The sequence below is a fragment of the Dermochelys coriacea genome, chromosome 2 (genome assembly GCF_009764565.3).
Source record: "Dermochelys coriacea isolate rDerCor1 chromosome 2, rDerCor1.pri.v4, whole genome shotgun sequence".
NCBI lineage: Eukaryota > Metazoa > Chordata > Testudines > Dermochelyidae > Dermochelys > Dermochelys coriacea.
In genome coordinates this window covers 138,405,247-138,416,407 of record NC_050069.1, presented here as the reverse complement: position 1 = coordinate 138,416,407, position 11,161 = coordinate 138,405,247, and the positions used below count along the sequence as shown (strand labels likewise).

The window sequence follows — 11,161 nt, the reverse complement described above, 5'->3', positions numbered from 1 at the left end:
AAAATGAGCAAATACAAATTCTGGCTGATCAGCAAGACAGACTTATTTTGTGCACTATAATAGCCCATCTCACCTGACAAGACAGGACTGAGGTGCCTGGTCTAGACAGCACAAACCTGTAAACAGTTCTGAAGGCCCCAGCTTTCTCTTTCACCAGTTCCCCAGGCTATCACCCAGGGGTCCTAACAGTGCTGCTCCTAATGTACAGCTCCAGCTACTTCCTCATGTCCCAGAGGGCGTAGAAGAGAAGAGAGGTGAGTGAATCCAAGGACCAGTGGCTGAGAGGGAGTCCAACAAATCCATGACAGTGTGGCTGAGAGAATGGGGAGGAATGAAGGGGTCGCAGCTAGAGAGGAAGGAAGAAAGGAGGTAGAAATTGAAGGAGAAGAGAGAAGAAGAATGTGGGGAGTGCAAAGTGAGAAACAGGAGAATGAGGGAATGAAGCAGCAAACACAACAAGTGCTCAGGAAGAATGTAGAAATGAGGTAGGAGTCAGAAAAACGAAGGGGGACAGATTTAATTAAATGTTTCTCAAAGAAGCCAAGAATGGGGTAAGAAATCTAATACAAGAGCTGTCAAAGACAGTATCTGGGAACACAGTACAGTAAAGATGGCTTATTCCCACCTTGCCCTTTCATGTAATATCTGGATTTTTCTTTCAGAAAAGGGAGGTGGAAGAAAGGAAAGATGATGATTGATTGAAAAGAGGGCGAGTGTGTGCACCCTTTTCTCAGATATCAAATCCTTCACACAAACTTCCTGGACTTTCACCAGTGCCTTCCCCCCCTCACACACAATATAGGTATCCCAATTTCCCTCTTTGAGAAGCTGGTCATCTGACCCATTGGAATCTGAATACAGACAACAGATCTGAAAACAAAAAACACTGTAGCAGATAAGTGTTCAAAGCTAGCAGGTGAGCTTTTAAGGATACACAACTCTTTAGTGAAGGGCACTGCTACCTTGTTAGATGATGAGACAGGAAGAAGCCTCAGCAGGCTTGCAGTCATAAGGCACAGCCAGTAGTTCAGGGCTGAGGGAGCAGATCTTTACCTTGGGTTCCTGAGGTATAGAATCACAGGAAGAACAAAGCCTCATAAGTAAAAATTCTTTATTCATTTCCATGCATGAAGCATTTCTTTAAGGTAATGAAAGAAGCACAACTGATCCAAGCACGTTGAAAGAAAGAGGACGGTGCTCCTTTAAAAAGAGCTGCTTAACTTTATTAACATAGTTAGTAGTTATAGAAGTGTAATCAAATCTCACAGGAAAGGAGGGTGTAAGATAGTAACTGCAAGAGCCAGCATGATCCTGCTTATAGCACTGCTCAATTGGCCCCTGTATATCAATTACGTTGGGGTGAGAGTGGTTCCCCATTCCTCTGGGACATCAGGTGTTTGCTACTTCCAGGAGCAGGAGACTGGACCAATGGGCTGAGTCTGTATGGTGAATAATGTCTTCCTAGTGGCCATTAAAAAAAAGTTTAGTTTTTTTGTGAAACCACTGGCTGATTTAACTTAGAAAACCTGGAGAGGAATGAACATGAACCTCACAAGAGGTTAATTTTCTCATCCTTTTTTAAAAATGCACCTTTTATTAAGTGGGTTAATTGGCTTTATATGTACCTGTAGCAACACAATGACTTACTGGTGCGGTGCCTCCTGATGATTGTCTGGGAATTAGCTCTTTCCAGCCTTCAGAGTGCCCTCTGCAGTCCAGTGTCTTACCTGCCACTGGCCTTTACCTGGGGTTCTGCCCCAGAAGTACCACCACACTCTAGGTTTCCCCTCCCAGGGAAACCCCCAACCTCATCTTGCCTCAGCGGCTACTGCCAGTCATCATCTAGATCCCACTCACTGGGGCAGACTGCAGTCTAATAGCTACTCATCACAGGCAAGGGGATAGGAGCAGCTGCCTCTGCCTAACCCTGGGCTGCACCTCTGCAACCCCAGTACCTGTGTAGGCCTTCACCAAGGCCTGCAGCCTGGGGGTTTACCAGGCAGGAGCTCCCCTTGCCCTATCCATAGCCCTGCTCCACTCAGGGACCTTCCGCTCCCTCCTAGGCATGCAGGTAGCCCTCCTCCCTCCAGGGTCTGAGTGAGACTCCTGCTTCAGGCCCACAGCCCTCTTATAAGGCCAGCTGTGGCCTGATTGGGGCATGGCCCCAGCTGTGGCCACTTCCCCCAATCAGCCTAGGTTTGCTGCTTTCACTCCTTTTCCCTAACCCTCTCCAGGGCTGCTTTTACTATTGGCTCCCCAGGGCTCTCCAAGGGCTATTTTAACCCCTTCAGGGCTGGAGTGTGTTGACCACCCTGCTACAATACCCCATTTGCACCATATCTTAAAAGAGTGGTAGTTCTGTAAGCTACCTCCCTCCCCATTGACAAGCACATCAGGTTCCTGCAGAAACTAAAGCAATTTTTTGCATGGATAGATAATATTAAGGAAGTTTTTATTTTTTTTTAGCTTTTTGATGTGATTTAGTAGTTGGAAAGGAGGAGAACCCAGTGCCATATGATTCTGTGAACTTCTGACACAACCCCTTTGGGCCACCAATGGACTACAGTTCAAAAATCGCTGTCCTGTAATCTCCAAGGAATATGGAAGATACACAGGGAGGTAACCAACGTGGCCTTTAGAAATAGCTGAATTATGCTTCATTGTTTTTTTTCTTGTGGCTTACGCATGGAGAAGTATACGCTGCCTGTGAAACTTTGAAAAGCTTAACGGAAGTGAAACAGGAAGTCTGATCCTTTCACAGTTTGTTGATCTGTAAAGACGAGCTGAGTCTGTAAACTGACTTTCTACAACTGACAAAACAACTGGGGGGGGGAAAAAATCTAGTTGGAAGGAGCCCCAAGAGAGGAGATGCTGAGACGCCTGGACAGAGGAGAGAGCAAGAATAGAGAGCAACTCACTGAACCCGTAAAAAGCAAAAGAGTTAACCAATCATCAAAAAAAAACATTGGTGAGTTTGTGGAACTGAGTTCTAAGTGCTGGAGTCTCATCTAGACTCACTGTGAACAATTAGAGAAAGCTCTTGGTGTTGAGGATGATGTCCTCATAGGCACTGTTTATACGCATGGGTTTGATTACATGTGGTATTTCAAATGTAACCAACAATGACCAACAGGGAAAGCATTCTTTGGCTGTTAATGATGGAGAAACTGAAAGACTGAAGCAAAGTCTAATGTCCAGCAGGTCATTAGTTGTCCGGAAATAGATGTTTCCCATTCTTTCCACAGAGCTGGCCACAGAGATGCCCATGTCTTTTTCTTGAGTTAATGCAGTTATGATGCTGGCTTTCCCACAGATGGGAGTGGGAAATATAATGAAAAACAAAAATAGACAGTGAGATTAATTATTTTAAAAAGGACACAGTATATCTATGGCAGTAACGACAGTTAAAATACCTTAATATTTGTATAACATAACTTCCCATTTAAGCAACTGCTGTAGTTGCCACGGGGATGTTGTGTGATCATGAATAAGAGAAGGCAATCCATGTGAAGGCTCTGCCAGGGTTTAATTGATTTCTTCATTAGGAGAGGAAGTGTCCTTGAGACACTTTCTATAATGATGTAGTTTACCCTATCCAAAAGTTTATGTAAGTTTCCTCACAAGATAGAACATGCAATGTTTTCAGGTAGTAGCATCCCACAATCTGTAGAGTTGTCTAAGTGTCCTAAACTTGCTGATCTTGGTATAACTCAAAAAGAAAAGGAGTACTTGTGGCACCTTAGAGACTAACAAATTTATTTGAGCATAAGTTTTTGTGAGCAGTTACTTAAACAGGAAGTTATATTACACAAGTATTAAGGTATTTTAACTGTCGTTACTGCCATAGATATAATGCGTCCTTTTTAAAATAATTAATCTCACTGTCTATTTTTGTTCTTCATCGATGAAGTGAGCTGTAGTTCACAAAAGCTTATGCTCAAATAAATTTGTTAGTCTCTAAGATGCCACAAGTACTCCTTTTCTTTTTGCGAATACAGACTAACACGGCTGCTACTCTGAAATCTGGTGTAACTCAGTACATGTCTGGTCAAGAGGCTCTGGATAGACACTAAGTTGAAATTTCAACTTGCTTACAAATGCCCACAATATCCTCTGGAAACCCCAGCAGCATGATGTTAGATCCTGTTTATTGGCAGCAAAGTCACTAAAATCCCAGAGAGTCTGTCAGTGTGGTACAGTGGCATGAAAAAAATACCTGCAATAGAAAATGTGGGAAACAGTGTCAAACTTTAGCCATTCTCAAGGGATAGCCTTTGCAGAATTTTCCTTGTGTCTTCATGGAAGTCACATGTATCTTTTAGGTCAGTGGTTCCCAAACTTGTTCTGCCACTTGTGCAGGGAAAGCCCCTGGCGGGCCGGGCCGGTTTGTTTACTTGCCGTGTCTGCAGGTTCGGCCGATCGCAGCTCCCAGTGGCCGCGGTTCGCTGCTCCAGGCCAATGGGAGCTGCTGGAAGCAGCGGCCAGTACGTCCCTCGGCCTGTGCCTCTTCCAGCAGCTCCCATTGCCCTGGAGCAGCGAACCCCGGCCACTGGGAGCTGCAATCGGCCGAACCTGCGGATGCAGCAGATAAATAAATCGGCCTGGCCCGCCAGGGGCTTTCCCTGCACAAGTGGCAGAACAAGTTTGGGAACCACTGTTTTAGGTAAACATTAGTTACAGTGAAAATATTTTATAACTAGGGGCTCTGACGGAGCTTGGCTCTGCCAGGGTTTAATTGATTTCTTCATTAGTTCCCTCTGTAATTTCCCAGGCTTGTTTTGAGATGAAATTACCTTTCAGACAAGTTTCCTTGTTAACAGCACAGTTCAGTGGGATGTTTCCACTCCCAACCCATCAATAGCAGAAATTATTCTCTGTTTGGGAAGAATCTGCTCTGCTTTTGTCTCAGGTGATCCTAGTTTTGATCTAGACTGCCTTCCTTTGATTAGCCATACAATGGATAACTTTTACTCCAAACCCTCAGTTAATAATGAATTCTGTAACATCCTGAGCTTAGTATATTAACAGGTCACAGGGTTGATTGGTCCTTTAAGGGAGCTGGGCTCAGCATCAGCCATGCTTAGTTAACTAGGTGAGGCTTCCTGTAAGAGCATGCTTAGCTTGGTACATGGAGAGAATGGTAAAGAACAGGCAGGTGATAGTGTCAGAGACCAATAGGGAGAAAGAAGATGTTCTACAGCAGAGCCAGATGAGTGTCAGGTGGTGTTAGAGGCTCTCCAAAAGGGGCCCAGTGAAAAAGCCTAGAGAGAGAGAGAGAACGAACGAACCAGAACCTAGGGAGGGGCTGTGGAAAAGGCCTAGACACAGACACAGACATAGGTAGGAAATGATCCCAGGAGGTGAAGCAAGAGGTCTGAATAGGTGGACTTGGGCTGCCTGCTACAGGGTCCCTGGATGGGAAACCAGAGTAAGGAAGGGTCTGAGTTCCTCTGTAGGGCCACTGGCAAGGAGGTGGTGTGAAAATCCCTTGCCACAAGAGAGAGGACAACAGCCTGGAATCAGGATGAAGACCAGCATGAGGTTGCTGGATGCCAGTTTGTTTTGTTGGACTTTGTTTACCTCCCAGAAAGAGAAGCAGAATTTGGCTGGAGGGCTAAATCATTAAAAAGCACTTGAATTGCCATAGCCAAGAGTAGGAGATTGAAATGCCTGGAACTAGATGAGGGGAAATTGAAGCACAGAGCATCAGGTACCATGGTGACTTTGTCTGCCGACCACTGTAGGATAAGACACTACCTTGTAGCCCCAGAACAAATCTCAGTGACATAAGCCTTAAAAAATGGATATCTAGTAAACGACTCCAGGAGCATCACAACTCACCTTCCCATATGTGTTCATTAACAATGTCCATCACAAATGGGATCTCGAAATTCAGAGCCATAGGCAACATGTGGGATTAGATGCTGTCCTCCACTAGTCACAGCACTGAAATATTTTAATTCAGATCTGATTTTTTTTACTGGGTTTAAGTGATATTTGATGGCCTTTTTTAAACAAGAGATGTTTTATCCTTGTTGTTTCCTTTGAAAGTACTGAGAAACAAGATGCAAATTTACTGCCTATTGTATCAATTGGGACTACTCTGGATTCAAGGCTACATTTGACACTCATGTATTAGGGTTGGAATCCAGAATTCCCATATTTTAATCTGTCACATCAATTTCTTCCTTTGTTTCTTAACATTTTGAAAAGAAGAGGGAGGGTACAGATAAGGAGGGTGTATAGTGCTGAAATATATCAGCAGGCGTTTGCTGATGGTAAGCTGAAGAAGTCACATGCTGATGTTTTAGACTAACATCCTGTTGGCATTTTATAACATTTTAAAAACAAAAAACTGATAAAATTGGCTACATCGAGAGGATGAAGCAAACTAATTGTTCCCAACTGTATCACTTTCAGGGTGTAGACAGGTCCTTAAAATTAACTTCTCTCTAGTTGCTAACCCTTTGGGGGTGGGAGAAAAAACACCTATGCCACTGAATAGAAGCAGGTGAAATATCACTTACTTGCTCCTGAAAGGGTAACCAACTTTAAATTTGCACTTTTAACTGCAAATGTTTTACCCACTACTGTGACAAATAACACCTACGTTTGCAGTGACTGAAAGTGATAGGCAGGGTGGGATTCTCTTTCTCAGTTTGACTGTTCAGTATGCAATCAGTTTGTTATATCTTTTGTTTTTTCTAATGAGTAAAAGAGAATTAAAACCACTTTTAAACAATAGGATAAGTGTGACCATAAAATAACAAATTAGCAGGAGGATTCAGGGGAATGTGTAGGATGCCTTTAGCTCAATTTTTCAAAACTGACAAGCTGGCAGTACAATATCTCCTTAAAAACGCCAGCATGTTTGCTACTAGGTGGTTTCTATTTGGTTAACAGGGGAGGCTGATGGATTGGTGGGGAAAATAGAGGGAGCACTTTTTTTTGAATTTGGGTCAAACCTGCATATCATAATGTTGTGATGCATACAAGCTGAGACAATTGTTAGTCTCCCCAACAAGCTATTTGAGAGCCCTGTTACTTTCCTGCCATGTTAATTGGATCTGCATATTAAGAGTGGGGCACACCTAGGAAATCTTAGGGCTTCTCTGTGCACACCAGCTGCACCATTAGGGGACTGACCAGCCCAGTACACCTGCAGAAACTCCTTATGGGGAAAAAAGAAAAGGAGTACTTGTGGCACCTTAGAGACTAACAAATTTGTTTGAGCATAAGCTTTCGTGAGCTATAGCTCACTTCATCGGATGCATTCAGTGGAAAATACAGGGGGGAGATTTATATACACAGAGAACATGAAACAATGGGTGTTGCCATACACACTGTAACCAGAGTGATCACTTAAGGTGAGCTATTACTAGCAGGAGAGTGGGGAGGGGGGAGAACCTTTTGTAGTGATAATGAAGGTGGGCCATTTCCAGCAGTTGACAAGAACTCCTGAGGAACAGTGGAGGGAGTGGGGGAAGGGATAAACATGGGAAAATAGTTTTACTTTGTGTAATGACCCATCCACTCCCAGTCTTTATACAAGCCTAAGTTAATTGTATCTAGTTTGCAAATTAATTCCAATTCAGCAGTCTCTCATTGGAGTCTGTTTTTGAAGTTTTTTTGTTGAAGGATAGCCACTTTTAGGTCGTAATCGAGTGACCAGAGAGATTGAAGTGTTCTCTGACTGGTTTTTGAATGTTACAAATCTTTTTATTCTTAATCCATTTATTCTTTTACGTAAAGACTGCCTGGTTTGACCAATGTACATGGCAGAGGGGCATTGCTGGCACCTGAGGGCATATATCACATTGGTAGATGCGCAGGTGAGCGATCCTCTGATAGTGTGGCTGATGTGATTAGGCCCTATGCTGGTGTCCCCTGAAGAGATATGTGGACGCAGTTGGCAACGGGCTTTGTTGCAAGGATAGGGGTTCCTGGATTGGTGGTTCTGTTGCGTGGTTGCTGGTGAGTATTTGCTTCAGCTGTAAGTCACGAAAGCTTATGCTCAAATAAATTTGTTAGTCTTTAAGGTGCCCCAAGGCCTCCTTTTCTTTTTGCGAATACAGACTAGGGGGGCTGCTACTCTGAAACCTGTCCTTATGGGGAGTGCGTCCACGCTGGCGCCTCTGGCAGGGGCGCATGTCCCAACAGCCGTGGCCACCGGGCAGCACTGGCATGGCTAAAAGCAGGGGTGCTCTGCTGGTACCCCAAAGTCCCCCACCCTGCCTGCAGTGCGGGAACCTTTGGCTGGGGCGGGGGACATTGAGCTCCTATGCCCTAAATCCCCTCGGCTCTAGACGGCGGGAGGCCCCGCTGTGCCTGCCCACCCCCCGCAGAGAGGGGGAGGCTCCCCTCAGTGGCGCAGGCGGCAGAGCCCGAGGGAGCGCGGCCCCCGAGCCGGGGGTGGGAGCGGCAGCGGCAGCGGCAGCGCCGGCAGCTCCTCCCCGGCGGCGCGGCCTGTCCCCAGGGCCCCGCCCCGCACTCCTGCCCCCTGCGCGGCACTCCCGGCAGCGGCGGCCCCGCAGGTGAGAGGCTCTCCCGGGACCGCTCGCGCTTGGCGGCTCCCGGGCTCGGGGCTCGTGGCAGGTGCCGCCCCGGGGATTCCCCGCCCTTCCCCTCCGCGCGCGCGCCCGCGCGCCCCAACCAGCTGCTGCCGCTGCCCGCGCTGCACCAGCCGCCCCCGTCTCTGCCCGTCGCTAGCGTGCGGCGGGCGCCAGAGGATGCCCCCTTCCCCCCCCCCCCCCTTCGGCTGCGTCCTGGGGTGGGCGGCTGGGACCTGAGGGGGTTTCGAGGCGACTCCCCCTCTCCACTGAGCAACGTGGGCGAGCCCGGGCTCATGGCGAGGGACTACGGCGGGGCTGGGCTCTGGCCGGGCGAGGAGTTTCCCCTCCCTCTCTCGCAGCATCGGCGGCTGCCCCGCGCGCCCACGACTGGCCCGCGGGAGGCTGGTTTTCTCGCACGGTGTGGACGGGGCAGGAAAGAGGGGAACGGCCACGAGATGGAGAGCGCCTGGGGGTGCGGCGTGTGGACCCTGCAGGGCTCGGGGAGAGCGATCGGGGTCCTTCCCCTTTCAGTCAGTCTTGGCACACGCGGGGGGGGGGGGCGTTTGGCTTCCAGTCCAAGGGGCGTTTTCTGTCAGCCTCCCCTACCTCCTGTTATGGCAGGTGCCAGAGGGTGCGGCCACGCTGCCCACCCCACGCCGGGAAAAAGATGAGGGCAAAGAGCTTTCTTTACATTAGTCCTCCCCCCCCCCGTGGTTTTAAAAAAAGAAAATGCGTGCCTTTGTTGTGATCTAGCGGCTCCTCCTCTACTGCCAACAGCTTGGGGAACTGTTGATAGGGGATTATATTCATAGATCTTTTTATGCTCAGTTATTTGAAGGTTCCTTGGCAAGGAGTATAAATACTTGAAGGGTCTACAGAGATTTAAGAGAGACTTAATAATGCTCAGCTTTCTTCCAGTTGTGCTCTCTGTGTAAGAAACAAAAAGCCCACGGTACTGCTGGGACCGTTTAATAGAGACCGCGCATGGATTTGACTGAGGCCAGAGATTTTGGGGTAAACAGTGCCTTGTAAATATTGCAAGGTTCCAAGGGGGGGGGGTGTTTAAGGTGCGGGGGGGAGGAATTCCAGGAAGGGATTATATTTTTTGAAAATGGAAATTCTTCATTTTAAACCTTGAATGTTACATTTTGAACACTCTCTGAGGTCGTTGGCTTGTAGATGCCCAGTTAAATGTCCAAACCTGCGTGGTGTTGAATGCCCTCAACTCCCATCGCAGGGGGAAAGGAGGAGGAGGGAGTGCTCGACTTCCAAAGTCACACTGAGGGGGACATCACCAGAGCAGTCAAAAGATGGACATGTTCCTCTTAGTCTCCTCCCAGGTGATTGCAGCTACATCTCATAGTCATAGTGAAGTCAGTGCTTACTACCTTACAGCCTTGTGCCTGTATTTGACTGATCTCTTATGTTCCAGAAACCATATATTTTCACTTTGTCTTTCTGCTGTAGCAGTACAGCTTTAGAGTACATTTCTGGTTTAATAATTACTACCGGTCCATCTGCCTTATTACATATTACACTGACTGAGCCTGGACTCTTTCTCTCTTGCTGACCAACAAATCATTTGCTCACTGATTGAAATGTGAAAATTGCTCCTACCTCACTTTCAGTTTTAACTTCTGAAAGTTAAAGGGAAGTAATTCACAAGCTATTCAATCAGACAGATCCATTGTGGTTATTGTGATTCTCTCAATTGCTGATACTTGAAAATATAATTACTATTTTACCTTAGCCTTTGGGACTGCTGTTTTCACATTTCTCAGTATATTGAAGCTGGAATAATGTGTATGAATTATTAAAACTGGCAATTTCTATACTTTGGCTCTAAAAACTGTTTTTAAATCTCTGGAGCTTGTCTCTCAGGACCTAAGTTGAGGTCTGTAATTAACAACAGCTAATGTTTAGACAGAGAATTTAAATGTGCATTAAAATAGAGATGTACAGTGGGACAACAGATGCTTGTATTTTAGAGGCACCACAAAGAAGCCAATTTGCATAACCAACATGCAAGATATTGCTAGACACACTCTCCCCACTTCTCTTCTCCCCTTCCCCCAGGAATCCACTGTACATAAAAGGGTATGTGAATTTATTTTTTGTTTTGGTTTTCTTGTTGGGGGAGGAAAGGGAAAACACTAGAAATTATGCTCAACATTTTCAAAGTTGCATGCCTAAAACTAGGCAACTAATTCCTTAATTAAGCAAATAAATAATTGGTCTGATTTTTCAGAGGTTTTGAACACCCAAATATTCCATACACTTCAATGACAAATCTGCATGATCAGCACCTCTAAAAGTCAGGCCTCTGTATAATTGCCTTAAAATGGATTTGGGTGTCTAACTTTAGGCCAGTGGTCACCAAGCGGTCGATTGAGATCGACTGGTTGATCCTAGAGGATTTCCCAGTCGATCGCGATCTCCAGCATTGCAGTGTGGCTGCCGCTAAGGTCTCCTCCCCACTCTGCTTCTGCCTGCAAGCACTGTCCCCACAGCTCCCATTGGCTGGGAGAGCTGCGGAGGCAGTGCTTGCAGAGAGGAGCAGTGCGCAGAGCCACATGCTCCCCACTCCCCCCTCAGGCACCACAGGGGCG

The 11,161-nt window shown here is 46.6% G+C and overlaps 1 protein-coding gene across 4 annotated transcripts in view; it reads left to right on the top strand.

Annotated features, from left to right (window-relative positions):
• Nucleotides 1-2,466: 2,466 nt before the first annotated feature.
• The window catches only part of OTULINL (OTU deubiquitinase with linear linkage specificity like), a 44,147-nt gene continuing 35,452 nt past the window's right edge, over nt 2,467-11,161 (top strand). Inside the window, exons 1-2 of one of the 4 annotated variants that reach the window (XM_043508457.1) lie at nt 2,467-2,619; nt 2,762-2,968. In XM_043508457.1, coding sequence (XP_043364392.1) covers nt 2,869-2,968 — 100 coding nt within the window. In that variant the 5' untranslated portion in view covers nt 2,467-2,619; nt 2,762-2,868. Of the gene's footprint in view, nt 2,969-8,445; nt 8,535-9,675; nt 9,893-11,161 lie in introns of those variants that run through there. The other 3 variants (XM_038393393.2, XM_038393394.2, XM_043508455.1) reach the window with 3 other exon arrangements.